The 20,829-nt window shown below is 33.1% G+C and overlaps 1 protein-coding gene across 1 annotated transcript; it reads left to right on the forward strand.

Moving 5' to 3' along the window:
• The first annotated feature begins 14,853 nt into the window (after positions 1-14,853).
• On the forward strand, positions 14,854-18,903 carry LOC124373013. Its single transcript, XM_046831423.1, has one exon. The coding sequence runs from the start codon at positions 14,854-14,856 to the stop codon at positions 18,901-18,903; it is 4,050 nt and encodes a 1,349-aa protein (XP_046687379.1).
• The last annotated feature ends 1,926 nt before the right edge of the window (positions 18,904-20,829 follow it).

A 20,829-nucleotide genomic window follows, 5' to 3' on the forward strand; every position in this document is an offset into this window, starting at 1 on the left:
TTTATGGGATTTCTTTTTCCTATAATGAAATCTCCAAAATTTTGTTTTGCAGAACTGTAAATAAGATTATTTACGGAATGGGATTAATATAATAAGTGTCACACAATTACTTTTTTTTTAAATAGTTTTAATAAAAAGTGTATTCTCTTTTACCTTTTTCTTGCTCAATTACGTAGAATTTAATTGTGTAACATTTCAATAAGAAGTAGAGGTGGAGCTGTAATGTAAATTTTTAGCCATCTCGTAACATAGTTTAGCTTATATGTTTATACAAAGTTCTCAACTCACTCAATTCAGTTTTGCGTGGTGGAAGCAATACATCCTAAATCTTAAATTTGTTGCTGAGGTTTAGTGAAACCTACTACTCAAGACTGGAAAAAATTCATTTCTGCCTATCATTCAGTCCTGGCCTATCTGGCTGCCCGTACGACATCTCGGAAATTATTTGATATTTTGCATGAAGCTTAATTTCTATATAAGCAACATTGAGTTCAATGATGGTGCATTTCAAAACTGAAATTTGCCCGAGCGTTAAGGAATATCTTTAGATTGGTCTTTTGTGTTAATGTAATATCAACTCTAAAATATCAGAATATATAAATTTACAAACAGACTGCCATGTGATTAGAACACACGGTGGAAAAATTGATTGAAAGAGTAAAACGAAACAAATAGCACGGAAAATCATTGTTAAAAGCTGGTGATAAGATTTGATTTCAAATTATTCGTTGTGGTATTCTCCCTAGCTCGAGTGTGTTAACCCTATGTTGGGAAATGGCGTAGTGTAGAAGGTGCAACGGTTTATCGCAAGATAACCGGATCAAAGCAACGTCGAGCATGGTTGCTGCTTGGATGGATGACTGTTGAGAGATCCTGTCCTTGCAAGTTACGCCTGCCTGGTCGTTGGTGGTGGTTCGGAAGTCACATTTAAGCCGTTGGTTCCCAGGTTAAGTGTTAGAGAGGGTTTCTTAGCTCTAATTTCGGCCTGTAAAATAATACCTCTTTACTTTACTTTAATTTAGCTCAACATTTTAAAAATTTGAACATCGCTATGAACCCTAACTCAATGAACAAAGGTAAGCATGTTTCATGTAGCAATATATGTCGAGAAACATTTTATCCGTAGACTTCAAATGTTGAATAAAACTTCATTTCTAAAGGGACAAGTATGTGTTCTATTATGCTGTGTGTCCTAACATGGCATTTGGCTTCACGTAGTTTTTGTTTCAATCTATATTTAGTATGATTGTCTGCATGTTTATCAGCATGCAGAACGTCCTCAAAATTAAGTTATACATGGTTTTAGAAATGTTGTGTGTTACTTCATAGATTGCTGTTATTAAACATGAGGTATAAAATACTACATATTGAAGTATCACAATATACTATCTTGTAATATCTGTAAGATATTTTCTGTTAAGTTCGGCAAAGACAAAATGCAGCCATGATTCCCGAAGGCAAATCAAACACATTTTTTAAAGAGTCTGAATAGAAAGATTAGAGGAAAACGTAAACTCATCTGATTTTACCTAATCCGTTAACAGATCCTGAATGGAAATAACTTACCACGTAAAAACTAACGAATTAAAATCAAGACATTTCTTTTATTAATTTTAATTTTTATATCCATTGTATGACTTTTTGCAATTGATTTTGGTTATTTATGAATTACTGAAACTTTTCACTTTTTAACATATTTCAATTCTCCATTTATGGTATATTTTAACTTGTTAGTGTCTTCTCTTTTGTTTAGAATCTATTATATTCCCAATCCTAAACAATTAACTAAATGCTAAATCAATATAGTATTGGCATGTTTAGATCGATTTTACTAATTTAAGATTTAAAGCATCCCATGTTGTTATTGAAAGTATGGTGACAATATTTTATCACCTTAGAGAGTCCTAGGGGGAAGAGTCACTTAGATTTCCATAAGGTTGCTTCAAGCGTAATGCTCGTGAGTGCATCTGTCCACTTAAGCCCATGCGCGATGTACTTTACGCTTTGTGTGTATTTAGATTACTTTTATTATCATCTCTACATACGAGCTGATTCCTTTTCTTATTCGGAACAATATCCTTTTACCATTTATTGATACCTGACAGTATAATATGATTTCCGATTTGTGATCATTTTCTATTGTTTAAAGGTTATTTTGAACGATTGAAGGATTGTGAAGGAAACAGGATTTATTACCGGAAATTTGCCATCGTTTCGGTGAAAACAAGAAATCAGTAACACTACGTTTTTCTAGATCTGCAATCTGATCTCTTCTTCAGGTAAATAACTAACCTAAATACATAATTACAAACTAGGTTAAAATAAACAAATCATACCAAAGCGTTGAGGCACGCCTAAGTCAGGAATCACAACCACCATGTTTTTGTCAACTTCGCTAACTCTAAAACATGCACTAAAAAAACTATACACAACACTTATCATTAAAACTGAACTACAGAATACAGGTCACAATACGTCTGCATTCATCTGCTAACCATCTGCTACGTTGAGGAGTCAGTTTCACTGAACGATGGCAAAATGTCCGTAATAATCCTGCTGCGATCATTTATTGTAACAAACATGAAGAAATATTTATGTACATTACTACCCGAAAGGTAGTGTTTTAGGTTGTTTCCGAATATATTGTTTGGTTTCAAGTCTTCCTTCCATAATAATGAGTTATAAACACAACAATTATTAAGGTATTAGAACATTTAACCAAGTTCTAAATTCCTTTAGTAGTGGCGAATCCTTAGAATGTTTATTATATTGTGTGGTACGAAGGAAAAAAATCATAATGCAGTTAAGGTATAAGTTTAATATCTTTTTAATGATATTGTTTGCATTATACGTATAGTATTGCTATCAATATTAATACATATCAGCAACATATAATAAACCAAGAAATAAAAACTCTGTGTGAAGACTTAACACTACTGTATTAATAGAGGCTATTATGGGTTTAATACTAGCTAGCGTAAGCTGCCAAAACCAAACTGGGGTTGAGGTACTCGTTTCTGGATTGGGTTAAATCTTATGCATCCTTATTTAAGTGGTTTTGTATTAATCTCTTATTATTTCCTTACCATAATGGTTACGGAATTACTGTATATTGTCTTCATTAAAGCTAGAGCCACGTCACAAGAAGAACCGAAAGTGTCACTAAGAACTTTTCTTCACTCGTAAACCTCTGCAACTGAATAAGGATTTGATTATCAAAGACTAATCTCATATAATAACAGGATCTACAAAACAGTATCACTGAGAAATATACATCGGTAAATCAATACTCGATTAGAAACACGACAAAACATAGACAACAAATTACGACCCATTACTGCTATAGACATCGATAAGTTGTATAGCTACCTGCAGTTTATGTCTAGTCATCAAACAGTTTTTGCAGTTATAACAACATTTTATTATCAATTCCTTGTGCACATTCAATTTCTTTTCAAAATTAGAATTGAAAATTTAACTTTAGCTCTTAAAAAATATCTGAAAGATCATGGAGCTCATTGATGGATAAAGGTAATATACAAATTTCTAGTGAAACCTTTTGAACGGTTTTTGCTTCTAATTTTAACTTCCTCTGGCATTATGGAAATATTATTCAGGTCATTTATTAACAAACGTATTATTCGTAATATAACAGTTAAAACTCTTTTACAGGAATATTTAAAATGCATACATCAGTTACTAACAACTGGGACTTAATTTCTCCTCGTACTTTCAACATTATCGACTTATTTCTTGAAACAATATGCATAACCTTTATATGCTTAAGTCCCTAATATATACAATTATGTTATTAATAAATTTTATCATATCTGTTAGTGGGGAAGTAAAGAAATACGAATTTCCAAATAACCTACTTATTAGAAAAGAACAAAATGAAAAATAACTTTACAGGTAAAAGACTCGTAGCGCGTTAAGTAAACTGATATTTTCTCATTATTTGTGCAAGTCAGGCATCTCTATAGAACGTTAAGTGACATTTGTCACCCCTGGGAAGCTCAGCTGATAAATATTGTCGCCCTACTATCAATCTCAACACGGGCTGTTTTTTTGTTGATAGCTTGCCATCATTATTCATACATTATAAATTTTATCTTTTATATTTGTTATATTTATATCGTTAGTGGTGAGTGTTTACAGTTCAAACGCCCTTGCTACTCTCAGGCTGGTCTATTGATTATGTTTCATTGTTTTAAGTAATCCCTGATAGTAATAATACAGTCTTAGCAAAGAGTTAAGGCAGAAATGGGGTAATCATTCAAGAAAATTATCTTTTTCGTATGAGTGACAAAAACATATAAATGGTGCACTATATAATTTGGGTGGTCAGAATCTATTTAGGTGATATTCTATATCTACTTCAATATAACCAGATTGTCCGCTTGTGTGAAACAAAACCGGCTCTCTGCTCCTTGAATATAATAATAAATAATAATAAAATAATAATTCAATACTAAGAATACTACTAAAAATATTAAATACATTGAGAACGGTTGAATATAACACAGATGATTAAAATATATAAGAGACATTCCAGAGCTTTCTTTAGAAATTTTCAGGATTTATTTTACATATGACAAAATGTAAATCAATATAAAACATTTAAAAATTTAAAACCTCAATAGCTACCTGAATATAAATTATTTGTTTTTTTTCACTTCTTAATTATTTATATTAAGGGGAATATTCTCTTGTAAATTAATGTTTACTTTTTTATGTAAAGGTATTATTAAAACTTCTTAAAGCACTGTACAGTAAAAAATTTATAGTTATGTTTTTATTTTGATAGAGTAATTACAAAATTTTATTTTATTTTTTTTACCAAGTTAAAGGAAATAGGTTGATAAATTTAGTACTCAACACAAACATAATAATTTTGGGAGTCCGAAATGTCAAACTCTAATTGTCTATTCTTGTTTGGTTATTAGGTTTTATAGTATGAAATAATCTAATGTCAGTATCCCTGTTAAAACTATGAGTGTATTAAATAATAGTATAATTAAAATATCCTTACACTTTCGTATAAATGTATTTGATTTAATACTCTAAAAACGAAAACGTATTGATTTTCCTCTTCAATCTACATGAATGTGTTATTCATAAATGTAATCTTTAATCTTACAATTCCTAATATCGTACATAAATAAAGTTAATTTGCAAATTAGTAGAAAAATATGTTTGATGTAGAATGCATGCACTATGATGATGGAATTCAAAGTACCTGCTAATGGTAAAAGTACACATTTATGTTTTATATACATGAATATTTCACAGCGGGGTGGTTTTTACTGTTATTATTTTAATGTATGTAAAGTTTTTTACGTCATTCAAGGACTCAGAGGTAGGTTTCTATGTTTATTTTACAAGATTTAAAGTTTGTCATATTGTGTTGTTTATCCAATCATACTTTACCCGCATTGTTAGATCATTTTATTAGTAAGAGACACGGGAGACAATAATGGTATATCCTTGGGTTGGAATGTACTCGTACATCGTGAATATAATCATAGCATGTATTTTAAATACAAAGCATTCGGAATGTGTTGACACAAAATACACCGTAGATTTATGTACAAGCGTAGTACCCAAGTGACGCTGCTGCTTTTGTTTATAAACATAGTTTTTGGAATACCACACTATAAGTGACACACACATTAAATCCAGTTGGTTGTTATATTTTGTTGAAAACTAAGGAAAATCTGTATACAAATTTAATCAAAAATAAAATTATTTTAAAATTAAAAATACTTTGTCCTCTCTCTTATGTCACGTAATCCAATAATATATTTAAAATAAACACTGATTTTGAAGTCTTTAGGCAAATACGTGGAAATATTAAAAAAAAATATCTGCAATTTATAATTAAATTAAACTCAAAAAAATACGTTACTTAGTGTGAATAAAATTTTATGTACATTCGTAGTAAGATAGGTCTCTTCTATTGTCAGCGGGAAAAGCGATATACTGTGGACTCCTCTTTGGTAAATATCAATCCCGAGAAAGAAAAGTGTAAACCAATCTTAGTCTGAAAACCTATTTCAAGATGTCATATGGACAAGTGAATGTTAAAAATGTTAGAATAATTTAACTGTTTTTTTTTTCAGTTTAATAACTTTATTTTGTAATAAAATATATACTTTGAATTATTTTGTGTGATTTCAAGAATATTCGTTTCTTTGAATGTTTTTCACTTACGTATCTTTATTTATATATAATTAGGTTTTAATTATAATTATAATCTATTTGGCACACTTATTTTATGGTTTAAGATGTAGATATCTTCATCGCACTCATGTGTATATATGTATATCTACATATATTGCATTAAAAACAGCTTTTTTCGATAAATAAGCTTGTTTGGTTATGTAAATCTCTGGAACTGTTGAAGTAAGTGCTATAGAACTATTATTTAATATTCATATTAAAACAAATGAACTATACAATTTTGGTCTCTTAGATTACGTAAATTAGCCCCATTTCATTTGTTGATAAGAATTATTATTTTAATGTTAAAAACTATATAACTTCAAGTTACCTTATTGCGGTTATTTACAATATTTGTGCTTTCCGAATTCCTAGTTGTAAATTTAAGGTGTTTTAATCTAAATAACACTGAAAATTAATGAGTCTATGTAACCAAAGTGAACCAACATTTAGAGTATTAGAAGGAACCACTGAGCTATGAAATCAAAACTTATCCGAAAAGCCATACAGTTGACATTCCTTTAATTCCTTATTGTAAACTTCGGTTTTATACATTAAGAATGTATAGCTGTATATCTATTAATCAATAGAGCAAAAAATTCGTGAAAAATAAAATTTTGCGTATTATACAAACAAGTGTATGGAGTACTTTCAAATAACTAGCTATCATAAAACCATTTATTGAACACATTTTAAAACAAATAAGCGACTAAATAATGACAATCGGAATGCTCTGCCTCCATAGATAATGATAGTTTGCTCGCTACAATAACATAGCAAAGCGCTCAGGAATCCGCGCTCAAATAACGCCATTGTGTAGGGAATGTTTTTTAGACCAAAGCAATTTGTGCAGCGTAGCATAATGATCGTATTGTTTGATGATATTTTAATTAAAGCTTATATTTATATTGCAATCATCTGAAAAAATACTATAAATGATTGTTTCATGTTATCCGTTTCCAATAAATAACAGGTATTAAATACTGACATGCATAGTATGAACAGGAAATCTATATTGCATTACTTTTTTCTCCAAATATAGACTAAGATCATATACGGGTTAAACGTATTATAGATAGTTAGTGTAATACAAGGCAGGAGACACCACACCAGGTGTCACGTAACATCCTGTGTGGAAACTGAGCAAACATTCCTGTGTATTACTCATGTCATTAGGCTACACATGTTACATGATATGATACTTTTCAGTATGTTTACAAGTTTATTGTTTTTGTAATTTTCTTGTTGCCATCACGGTTATCCATAAGAATATAAAAATGTTAGAGAGCGGTGAGTCAGATTCCATGGAGTGATATGCACGGTCATCGGAATCACTATTTCTGGTAATAGAAATAAAGCTTCACGGAAACGTTTTCGCCTTTGTCAGTAGGTAGAGACAGAAAAACATGTAACTTCAACCTCTTCCACATTGGCCTAATATACTTCAATTGTTAGTTAAACCTTTCAACATTCAATCTAATATCATGAAATATTGGTGAGAAATCTAATTTATTTAATAGGTATTAGTAAAGACGCTCCCCGCCCACATATTTACACTTGAACGAAAATGGATAATTTTTAAATGAGGACGTTGTTATATATTTTAAATACATAATCGCTTATCTCAAGGAGTGATTAGAATGTAATTAAAAAGAATATGCCCAATGGTATTCCTGTTTTTAGAAGGAAATAGCGTGTGAAAAGCAGATGAATGCTAGCCCTTATTATAAATATTTATGAGTAGTTGGCTAATTCATAATTTTTACATATTTATAATTACATGAATGAAGCTTTAAAAAAAGTTCCTATATAAAGCCTGATGCGTGGATTTTTGCAACGACAGATAAAGGTTTAGTACTTAAGGAATTTTTCATTGGTTCTGATAATTATTTTCAATATAAATTTTAGAATATTTAAAATGTATAACTTTTACAATTATTAAGAATTCAACATTAACTTCTTGAAACAGTTCACTGTCCTGTCTGAGTGTATTGTGCGAATTCTTGTAATAACTCTTGATATACAGGTTCTAGAGACTTGGATATAAAAGTTGGGTAAAAAATTTAAAATAAGAAGTAAAAATAGAGTGCTTACATTGTTATTTATTTTTGTAATTCTATCATTTTGGTTAATTTAAAAATCAATATGAACGTAGATTTGTTCGGCAATCCGACGCTAAAACTTGTAATCCCTCAAATTTGTGGGGGGGGGAGACGTTTGACATGTCATTCACTAATAATGTTAATATTAAAAAATACTCTTTATAAACATTGTACATAAATCTCCTTTAATTTAATAAATTTCAAAATTTAATCTGTAAACCTATATCATGAATAAGAAAATTAGCTGTATAGTAATTAAAACTAGTCTCCGTTAATTAAAACTTCAAATTTGATAACTTTTATTATGTTACATGCAAGATCAAAGTTGTAAAATCCAAACTTTCGAAAAGTAACCTTTCTAAAGAAATATATTACAAAAGCAATTTCCTTACCATTTCGTGTCCTCCAGCTGCACGTAAGGTAATCTGGATCTTCTGCTCCTTGGTCTCCATGTTTCCAAGGAAACACCCATAACCGCCCTTGGAATATAGATCAACCTTTACTATATGATCTATATTATTAATTTATTAGCAATTTCATGTTTTTTTTAGGTGCTCTTCATCTAATTGTTTTCATAGCAAACAACATTATTGTTTCAAGTTTTTCAATCCTAACGGGTCAATAATATTTCATTTACTCGAATAGCCGTCATGGAATGATTATAACAGTATCCTAACCACTCAGTCTTGCGAGACCAAATTGTGGTTCATTCCGGCGGGAATTTTTTCAAACTCTTATGGTAAACAAGGTTCTTAAAGGCAGGTTTGATCTCTAACATATTATCTGGGAGTCAGAATTGATGAACATTACTATTCTTTCATTTTAATGATACCAATTTTATGGAGTGTAGCAGTAATAGTTAGCGAATTACGCTTTAAGACTTTGTATGAATATAATGTAAAAACATTTTTTCATAGCAATTTCAGTTGAACCATATTGTATGTAAAATATAAAATCTAGACAGTTTGATGTAGCTATAATCCCAAACTTAAAAAGGAAGAAATCGGTGTACTACTACAGGGTGATTTTTTTATTGGTGTGGTATTTAAGTTGGCACCACTATTAAACAACAATTAAATTTGAATAAAACAGCTGATATTTGTTTATTATATTATGTCATTTCGATATTTGTATTGTCTAGTGCGTATTATTGTATAGTAACCATGAACAGACTTACAAAAGAAGAGCGTTTTGCGAATAGTGTAAATTTATTTTGAAAACCGCAGTTCAGTTTCGGGCAACTTAACCGAGCTCTTCGTCCGATTTACGGGCCTCATAATCGTCCATCAGAGTCAGGTATTCGAGCTTTGGTTAATCGTTTTCGTAATACCCACACTCTTTGTTGACAAGAGGCTGTTGATGCTGTTGCTCATAGTGTTGAAGAGGATCCAAAGTGTGTCGATTCGTCATCGTGCGCAGCAATTAGCGATCTGCTACTCAACTCTATGGAATATTTTACGGAAGGAATCTACGCCTATATCCATACAAGATTCAGTTGGTGCAAGAACTGAAACGATTAGACTATCGCAAGCGTCTTGATTTCGTTGAATGGGCTCAACATAAGATAACACGTGACCCAGCTTTCGCAGGCAAGACATTTTTTCAGTGATGAGGCCTCATTTCTGGTTATGCGGCTTTGTCAACAAACAGAATGGTCGGATTTTGGAGTGATGAAAACCCAAAAGAATTTGTTGGTATGCCCCTTCATCCACAAAAACTTACCGTTTGGTGCGCCATTTGGGCAGGTGGTGTTATTGGCCCTTATTTTTTTAAAGACAATGCTGGCCAGACTGTTACGGTAAATGGTCAACGCTATCGGGCAATGTTACGGGACTTTTTCTTTCCTCAGCTAAACGAACTTGAAGTGGATTTAGAAAATGTCTGGTTCCAACAAGACAGCGCGACGTGCCACACGGAAAACGACACACAATTGGCCTCTTGGCAGAAACATTTGGTGAACGTACCATCTCATTTAGAGGTAGTGTCAACTGGCCCTCACGGTCATGTGATATCATGCCAACAGACTACTTTCTGTGGGGATATGTTAAGTCTCAAGTATACGCTGACAAGCCACAAACTTTAAATGACTTGGAAGCTAACATTCGTCGAGTTATTGGCGGAATTCAACCACAGCTGCTGAAAAGAGTATTCGAAAATTGGACTTCTCGATTGGGCTTTCTTCTACGCGAACGAAATGGAGCCCATATGCCAGAAATCATTTTTAAACGTTAATGCCATGACATTTTAGTTCAAATAAATGCATTGTTATGTCAATGCAGGTTGTTTTATCATTTTTTTATTTAGTTTTTAAAAACCGCACCAATAAAAAAATCACCTTTTATAAAAGACCTTTTTATAATAATATAGGGTATATTCTTAAAAAAAAGGTTAAGACAAATACAGTATGTACTTAGTAGATTATAATATGGCAAAGCTAACAGAAAATGGTTAATATACAGAACAGTCATGGTAAGTTGTTTGATCCTCGTACGAAAACATACAGTACAAGAGGTATGTGAGGTCTGTATAATGAATCTAATACGTATCATTATGTTATCTCGAGTGGTTTGGAATTCCTTTGTATTGGTTTATTGTTTAATATCTTAAGTTAAACACAATTACAGAGGTGAGGTTTTGTTTGCAATTAAATGTGCTAAATAACACGTATTGTAATTTAATAGATAATGATGGTCCCCTTCACCACCATTATTTAAGAGAGTAGGATTAAAATGTTATTACATAAAAAAGCGGTAACTTCCTAAATATTAGTTCTGAATGAAGACCTGAAGTTTTTACAAACGTTTAAAGTTATCAAATACAATAATTCTTATTCATGGATCACCCATAATATATAAATCGGTTTACAACAAAACTGTACGTTATTGAAAATAAAATTTAATTTAGCAATTTTTCAGTCTTCTTCCCAGTTCACTACGATAGTAAAAAACATTTTGCAACAATATAATGTCACACTCATGTTAACATATTAAAAATTTAAAAGTCAGTAAACGCATACAAAGTAACTAATGCATGAGATCAAGGGCATTTTTCAGCGTATGTGTACTTCAAGTAATAAAATTATATATATATAATCGTAACCAGCTACGGTTGCCCAACTGAGAGAATTTTCTGCATTTATCGATGATCAGCTGCAACCATTTGTCAAACAACTACCCTCCTACGTAAAGAACACTGATGACTTCATTTCAAAACTATCAAAAGTTAATCAACCTGTTTCGAAAAACACAATTCTAGTTACTGTTGATGTCACATCACTGTACACAACCATACCACATGATGATGGTATAAATGCTGCTAAACATTTTCTCAACAGCAGACCCATTGACTCTAAACCTTCTACAAATTTCTTACTAAAACTTATACATTTTGTTTTAACAATGAACTGTTTTAGATTTCACAATAAATTTTATCTACAAGTCAAAGGCACAGCCATGGGAACAAGGATGGCTCCCTCTTTTGCCAATTTATTCATGGGATTATTTGAAGAAAAATTCCTAAATTCTCAGAACCATCTTCCTTTAGTTTGGTTTCGTTTTATTGATGATGTATTTTTTCTGTGGGATCATGGTGAAGAACTCCTTCAAGAATTTCTGCATGCATTGAACACGTTTTCGACCCTCAAATTTACTTGGAAATTTTCTCATGAAATTCTTACTTTCTTGGACGTAGATGTTTTTATAGAGTCTGGTTTGTTAAAAACTAAAATACATGTAAAAGACACAAATACTGTGCAGTATTTGAATTACAATAGTTGTCACCCCACTTACGTGAAAAAAAAGTATTCCGAAGAGTCTTTCAATTCGAGCGAAAAATCTTTGCAGTAATGAGGACGATTTTATTAATTATATCAGTAAATTAACTTGTGGTTTTAGAAAATTAGGATATCCCGATAAAGTTATCAAGAACAATTTGAATCAACCATCAAACAAAAATAATAATCCTTTTCCCCAAAACGATCCAAAATTCATAACAAAATTTTATCCTGGCCTTCACAAAATCAACGCAATCATGAAGACAGCCTTTAACCTACTTCAAAATTCTCAAGAAACTAAAGACTTATTTTCAAAATCTCCAAGAGTTGTATTCAAAAAGCCCGCCAACATTAAACAGATGTTGGTCTGTACTGATCCTCTAAAAAAGGAAAATAAGGAATCACAGTCCTTTGGTTGTAAACCTTGCCAAAAACCCCGTTGTGGAACATGTAAGATAATGTCTACAAGTCAAAATTTCAAAAGTAATGTAACCAATCATGTATATCCAATCAAAGGAACTATCAACTGTGACACAAAAAACCTTATTTAACCAATTTGACTGTAAATTTTGTGAAAAACAATATGTCGGCCAGACATCGAATCCTTTACGGATACGAGTAACTGGCCATCGATTTGACATTGTCCATAGCGATATAGAAAAACCTTTAACCAGTCACGCTATCAATGTCCATAAACAAAATCAGATAGAAAAATTGCTACACACCATCAAAGGCATAAATAAGATCCCTGAAGATTCAAACGAAAGCCTTAATAGATTTAAATTGAAAAAAAGTGAAACTGCACACCAATTGGTGCTTCAGACAAGACATCCAAGGGGTCTTAATTTAAGATAAATTTAGTTTTCGGCAACTTATTCACACACGTCATGCCATGGCCCATCAGCTGCTGATCTACTGTATTTATTTATAATGTTTGTTTTTCTTGTTTGAGTTCTAACCTAATGTTTTTTTTTCACAATTTATGTAAATATTTATACATGTATATTTATCTGAAGAAGTGTACCTAGATACAACGAAAATTTATAAATGTTTCAAACCAATATACCCTCCGTGGTTTATTTGTTAAGAAGAGAATAAACCTGTTTTCTGTAAATATATATATATATATATATATATATATATATATATATATATATATATATACTATATACATATTGAGAGAGAGAGAGAGAAAACCAGTCGGTGAATTATATAAAATATCAGAGTTCAATTAGATATCGCACAAGTTTGAACCCTATGTGTGACGACAGCTTTTAGAATACAGCTTTTACAGTATTGGCTCCCTTTAACTTTTTATAATAAGTTACGTTATCCTCAGGCTTGTTAAGTATGGGGTAATACATAACAATAAAAAGAAATAATTACAAATGGTAGGAGTAAGCTACATCAAGTGTCACGTAACATGCTTCGCTGAAGGTGCATGCGAATTGTCAAATATATAACTCATTTTATTCTCGAAATGTCATGTGAGCTGATAGGAATACAGATATTCATATAAAACATAATTTGGCAAAATCAGTAATTGTGTCTGTTTAAAAATTAAGTTTCTTGCAAAATTTAAAATCTATGGAAGAAATTTTAGTCGGAATATCTTGTAATATGACATAATTACGTTTTTGTTCATTATGTTAGGTACTTTAGCAGTGTTCCAATAAAACAAGATTTGGTTAACTAGGGTGTACAAAGTATATTATTTGAGTGTTTGATTTAAATTTCTAAAAATGTTAAGTTTTTAAATAATTTATATTTCTGAGATATCTTGCAGACAGAAATGAAATAGAAATACGGCAGTTTCAAAGACTAAGCTTCGTGAAGGTTCAGCCAATGACATATGGATGATTACATAACGTAATGTGCAATGTGGTGAACAAATCTATATATATAAAAATGAATGTTTGTCCTTTATGGGATCGTGAACTATTGGACCGATCATGATGAAAATTTGTACGTATATGTATTTTTTTCCCACGGAGAAGGTTTATATGCTATGCCCATTGATGTTATCCCTTTCCCGATTCAGGATTCCGCCCCACTGGTTACAGAAATACCCATAAGAAATGCATTGCAGCAAACATATGTTAACGTCTTTTCAAATTTTTAATCAGCTGTTCTTTGTATATTATAAAATATAGAGCTGTCAAATTATTTAAAATGTAAGTACAATTAAATAGTTATGAAGGATTAATATTAATAATATTAATAAAGTTAGAAAGCATCTATCCGTGTGTGAACAGCCGTTCAATTGGATCGGATACATTATGTGATTCGGAGTGCTGATTAACATCTTATAAATTCAAACGCATTTTTTAACGTTGTTCCCGTACAATTATGCCTCCAAAGCGACAAGCAATTGGTCGATCTACACCTCAAGCTCGGAAGAAAAGAGCAATACGAGCCTCAGAATCAGACGAGCAACGAGTATTAAGGCTGGAAAATATTCGAGTACATGCCGCTGAAACCCGTTCGACGGAATCATCTGAACAACGAAAATTGAGGTTGGAAACTAATCGAATACGTACTACTCAGGCCCGTTCGTCTGAGACAACTGAACAACGGGAAAAGAAGGCTGCAAAATATTAGAATGAGCAACGTTCGATCAAGACGAACGTTGCACATTGATTTAAATCTTGCTGCATTCTATTATGATAGTAATAATGATTACAGTCTTCATCCAAGTGTCGTCATTGGAAAAATGGATAAAAATTGTATGTATTGTGGCGCCCTTAAATTTTAAGAATGAAACACCAGGAATGTGCTGGCGCCAATGGAAAAGTTATACTGCCAGAATTACATCCACCACCCGAACCACTATCAACGTTGTTATCAGGTGTTACACGTGAATCGAAGCAATTCTTGGAAAATATTCGCAATTACAATTCATGTTTTCAAATGACATCGTTCGGTGCAACTAACATCGTGCGTGAAAAATTACATGCCAACATTTTAGAGTGCAAGGGCAAATTTATCATCGTGCCGGATCGCTGCTACCATTGCCGGGACGCAGATCACAAGTTTCTTCAAATTTATTTCATGGCAAACAGTCATGAACAAATTGAACAACGATGTCATTACCATGCAGGCACTAAACGAGAAATCGTGGCTGCGTTACAAGCCTTTTTCGATCAACACAATGAATTAGTTCAGTTGTTTAAAACCGCCATTCAACAAATGCCAGCCGATGACTACGCAGTTGTAATTCGAGCAGATAAAAGACCCGTTGGCCAATACGAAAGACAATTTAATGCACCAACAGTTGATGAAGTGGCGATCGTGATAGTTGGCGAAGAATTCGAATCACGCGACATAATTCTTCATCGCAGAAGTGGTGACGTTCAACGAGTCTCCGAAACTCATCGTTCATACGACGAATTACAGTATCCGATTCTGTTTTGGCGAGGAGAAGATGGATATCATTTAAACATCAAAATGAGAAATCCACAAACAGACGAGGAAACGAATAAGAAAGTCAGTGCTATGAATTATTATTCGTATCGATTGATGATTCGTCAAGACGCTGAGAACCACATACTAAAATGTCGACAATTGTTCCATCAATACATTGTCGACATGTACGCGAAGATTGAAACCGAACGACTCTTATATATTCGATTGAATCAAACCAAGTTGCGGTCTGAAGAGTACATCCATTTACGAGACGCAATCGTTAATGATGGTAACAAGAATCCAAACGAATTAGGAAGAATGGTCATATTACCATCGACATTCACGGGAAGTCCACGGCACATGCATGAATATGCACAAGATGCGATAACATACGTTCGCGCATACGGTCGTCCAGATTTGTTCATCACATTTACATGCAATCCTACGTGGGATGAAATTAATGAACTTCTGTTAGCTGGACAATCATCTTCGGACCGCCATGACATTACCGCACGCGTATTTAAACAAAAATTGAAATCTTTCATGGATTTTATTATCAAGCATCGTGTTTTTGGAGAGGTACGCTGTTGGATGTATTCCATTGAATGGCAGAAAAGAGGATTGCCACATGCACATATTTTGATTTGGTTAGTCAATAAAATTACGCCAAATCAAGTTGACCAAATCATCTCAGCAGAAATACCAGATAAAGACATTGATTCAAACTTATTCGACGTCGTTACCAAAAATATGATTCATGGTCCATGTGGCGCATTTAATAACAATTCACCATGCATGTCTGATGGGAAATGCACGAAACGATACCCAAGAAACTTGGTTTCTGAGACCATTACTGGCAATGACGGATACCCACTGTATCGTCGACGATCAGTTGAAGATGGCGGCAAATCCATCGTTCTGAAAGTACGAAACGTTAATGTCGAAGTCGATAATCGTTGGGTTGTTCCATATTCACCATTGCTCTCAAAGACCTTCAAAGCACACATTAATGTTGAGTATTGCAATTCAGTAAAGTCGATTAAATACATTTGCAAGTATGTCAACAAAGGAAGTGACATGGCAGTCTTCGGAGTAGGGAATGTAGCGGCACCGCTCGATGAAATCAACCAATACCAACTTGGACGCTACATTAGCAGCAATGAAGCAGTATGGCGCATCTTATCATTTCCAATCCATGAACGACATCCAACAGTAGTACATTTGGCAGTGCATCTCGAGAATGGACAACGCGTGTACTTCACAACAGATAATGTACGTGCAAGAGCATTGGTTCCACCGGCAACAACTTTAACTGCATTTTACTCATTGTGCCAAGATGATCATTTTGCAAAGACTCTACTTTATTCTGAGGTACCGAAATTCTACACGTGGAATGCATCGGCTAAAAAGTTTCAACGTCGCAAACAAGGTAAAGTAGTTGAAGGACATCCCAATTTGTATTCCAGTGACGCATTGGGTCGTCTGTACACTGTTCACCCGAACAATACCGAATGTTTCTATTTGCGATTGCTGTTAATCAATGTACGTGGACCGATGTCCTTCCAAGATTTAAGGACAGTCAACGGTCAGTTATGCGCCACTTATCATCAAGCTTGCCAGAAACTAAATCTTCTTGAAAATGATGCCCATTGGGACACTGCACTCGCTGATGCATCGAATACTGCTCGACCACAGCAAATACGTACGTTATTTGCTATCATTTTAACAACCTGTTTCCCATGTAATCCAAACGATCTTTGGGAAAAATACAAGGACAACATGAGTGAAGACATTCTACATCGTTTGCGCATTGCGAATCAAAATTCGGACATTCAATTCACTCCAAACGTGTATAATGAGGCATTGATTTTGATTGAAGATATATGTTTGGCAATTACTAACAAGGCACTGGTGCAACTGGGAATGCCTGATCCAAACCGACCAGCGAACAACCTTTTCGATCGTGATTTGCAACGAGAAACACACTTTGATACTGTCGAATTGGGGACATTTGTTCAGATAAATCTTCCGCAGTTGATTCCAGAACAACGCATTGCGTATGACAGAATTATGCGTGCCATTACAGAACAGAGTGGTGGACTATTTTTCCTAGATGCGCCTGGTGGTACAGGGAAGACTTTTCTTCTTTCACTCATTCTGGCAACCATACGATCACAAAATAATATTGCACTGGCCATTGCATCATCTGGAATTGCGGCAACTCTTTTGGATGGTGGCCGAACAGTGCATTCAGCATTGAAACTGCCGTTGAATTTGCAAAACACTGAGACACCAACATGCAACATCAGTAAAAACTCTGGAATGGGCAAATTACTCCAAACGTGTCAAATTATCATATGGGACGAATGTACAATGTCTCACAAGAAAGCATTGGAAGCAATTGATCGTACACTGCGAGATTTGAGAGGAAACGAACAGATCTTTGGTGGCGCACTCATTTTATTGTCTGGTGATTTTCGACAAACGCTGCCGGTTATACCACGTTCAACACCCGCTGACGAACTTAATGCATGTCTCAAATCATCAGTTTTATGGCGCCATATACAGAAATTGATTTTGAAAACCAACATGCGTGTACAACTACAACAGGATGCATCGGCTGAAAATTTTGTAAAACAATTGATGGATATTGGAAATGGGCGAGTGCAAATTGATGAATCTACGCAATGTATCACCTTGCCAGCAAACTTCTGTAAGATCACAAAAAGCATAGATGAATTGGTGCAAAAAGTTTTTCCAAACATTGCACAAAGCTACAAAAATCTTCAGTGGCTCAGTACGCGTGCTATATTAGCAGCCAAAAATATCGATGTCAATACCATTAACTTCAATATTCAGAATGGAATACCTGGCGAAACAACAATATATAAGTCCATCGATACTGTGGTGAATCAAGACGAAGTTATCAACTATCCAACTGAATTTTTGAATTCGCTTGATTTGCCAGGCATGCCACCGCACGTTCTTATATTGAAAATTGGCGTACCCATCATTCTTCTTCGAAACATAAATCCACCACGACTTTGTAACGGAACCAGACTCTCAGTCAAGAAAATGATGAACAATGTTATCGAGGCAACAATTTTGACTGGAAAATTCAAAGGTGAAGACGCACTGTTACCACGTATCCCAATGATCCCAACAGATATGCCATTCGAATTTAAACGTTTGCAGTTTCCGGTGCGACTCGCTTTCGCAATAACTATCAACAAAGCACAAGGACAATCATTGCAAGTATGTGGATTGAATTTGGAGAATCCATGCTTCTCACATGGGCAGCTCTATGTGGCTTGCTCACGCGTTGGAAAACCTTCTGATTTATTTGTTTACGCACCAGATGGAAAAACAAGAAATATTGTGTATCCCACAGCCCTTCAATAAATATCGAATTTAATCGAAACGCTGCAATGTCACAATTTTTTCGGAATGAACAAAATCAATAAGGTGACTCAAAATGAATTGTATATGTGTGTATTGAATATTTCCTTCAAATTTATTGAATATTTCCTTCAAATCTATTTTAGTTGGTGGCGTAGCAACGCGCGCAGGGTAAGCTAGTTAATTTTATAAACTATTAACTATCTTATATAGGTAAACATTTTAGTGAGTAAAACTCGTATAAAATCATGATAAAATTAAACACCGGCCCTACCTTTTGCTTTGTTAGAGTTGACTTGGCGGAGCTGAGGCAGGTTTTTGTTTGGAACTCTAACTTCACTTGTCTGGCGTTTGTTTCTTGTAGTGTAAAAGGTTACGTGATAAACGTACTACAAAATTTCAATGTTATATCCTAAATTAATTTTCGATCACTCTGAAATATAAGATTTTTTAAGCTTAGCTAAATCCCATTAAGAGGCATGAACTATATCTTGTCTGTATATAATCAAGGATCAGAGAGCCGATTTGCATTACATAAGTATACAACTTGATTCTTCTTGAAATCGTCGTCAGCTGGTCTAATATTTGTAGGAGTCGAAATTGTAAGGTATCAACAGGGTTAGAAATGGGATAAGATATTTTTTCTCAGATTAAATTTCCCTAATCGAAAACATGAAACACAAATCTTTAGGAACGTATATTTTTGAAAATCATTTAATTAGATAAATATCCTTTAAGTCGTCATTTCAAGGCTATATACATACATGGTTATAATAACGCTTATTTAAAAGTTATGTATGTGTCTGATAGTTAGTTTTATGTGTAAATGTAAAGAAATATGAGCTCAGAATATCATTTTCTATGTTAACCTTTCTGACACTCTGTCATTTTGAAAGTAGAGAGGGTGATTAGACATTTGGTTGGTTAAGGGAAATCCCTCCATCGATTTTAAGAAAACACGGTTGTGTGCTCATACATATCAACTCATATAACGAAGTATCTAACTACCTAGGAAGTATCTATCAGAGTGCGTCGAAGATCTTACCGGCAAAATCCGTCAATGTAATACGAGATTCTCGTATTTTGTGTCATTAGTATTATTACATTCAATAGTTTTAATTATTCGTTTCCATTATGGTCACCCATAAGACCAATATAATATGTTGAAAAACTACGTTTTCAACAAAAATTCCGTCTTTAAGTCGGATTCTAGCGAGTTTCTTGTGTTCTATATATTTATTATTTATTTTTAAAACACTAAATAAACATTAACAGAAATTGAAGGTAACTGCAGAGCATTATCAAAGCTATTTTATTATTAATAAAATATTTTTTCAATCGTTATCCAAAAATAAATGGTTTTAAATTCTGTATGCTAATTGTCTTATAGATATTTAAATGTAAATATTTAAATACCATGAATTTATATTCAGAGTTTAAGAAACTGGAATTCATGACTGATGTGAGAAATAAGAACATTTGTTTTTGTTATTTGTACAGCATGTTTTGTAAAATTTAAAAGTTAATAAAAGTAAATTCGATTAAAATTTGCTGGAATTTTTAATCGAGGAATTTTCGTGTTGGTTTTTAGTTTTTTAATCGAATAAATGTTTTAAAATTAATTCTTTCTAAGCTCATTATAAATCTTAAAATAGTATCACGACCATTAGTGTAGTGAAGATAATCACAATCCATTACAAGGATAATGAAAAATAAATTTTCATATTCGTATTTATTCTTTCTATATACGAATAAACATCTAAGCCTCATTCACTCACTTATCACTAAATCTCAAACTTCCCGATATCCGTGAAAGTTCAAAATTTTCATTTATATGCTAAACAGAAAAACTACACACTTTTAATAAAAATAAAACCTTCATATGGGGATGAGATATTTTTGCAATCCCCTGAACAACTATATTTAGTG

This window comes from Homalodisca vitripennis, unplaced genomic scaffold (genome assembly GCF_021130785.1).
Source record: "Homalodisca vitripennis isolate AUS2020 unplaced genomic scaffold, UT_GWSS_2.1 ScUCBcl_4643;HRSCAF=10932, whole genome shotgun sequence".
Taxonomy (NCBI): domain Eukaryota; kingdom Metazoa; phylum Arthropoda; class Insecta; order Hemiptera; family Cicadellidae; genus Homalodisca; species Homalodisca vitripennis.

What these genes read in the sequence shown, in the direction of transcription:
- LOC124373013 (XM_046831423.1), top strand. Translation starts at nt 14,854, where the DNA reads ATGAAACACCAGGAATGTGCTGGCGCCAATGGAAAAGTTATACTGCCA.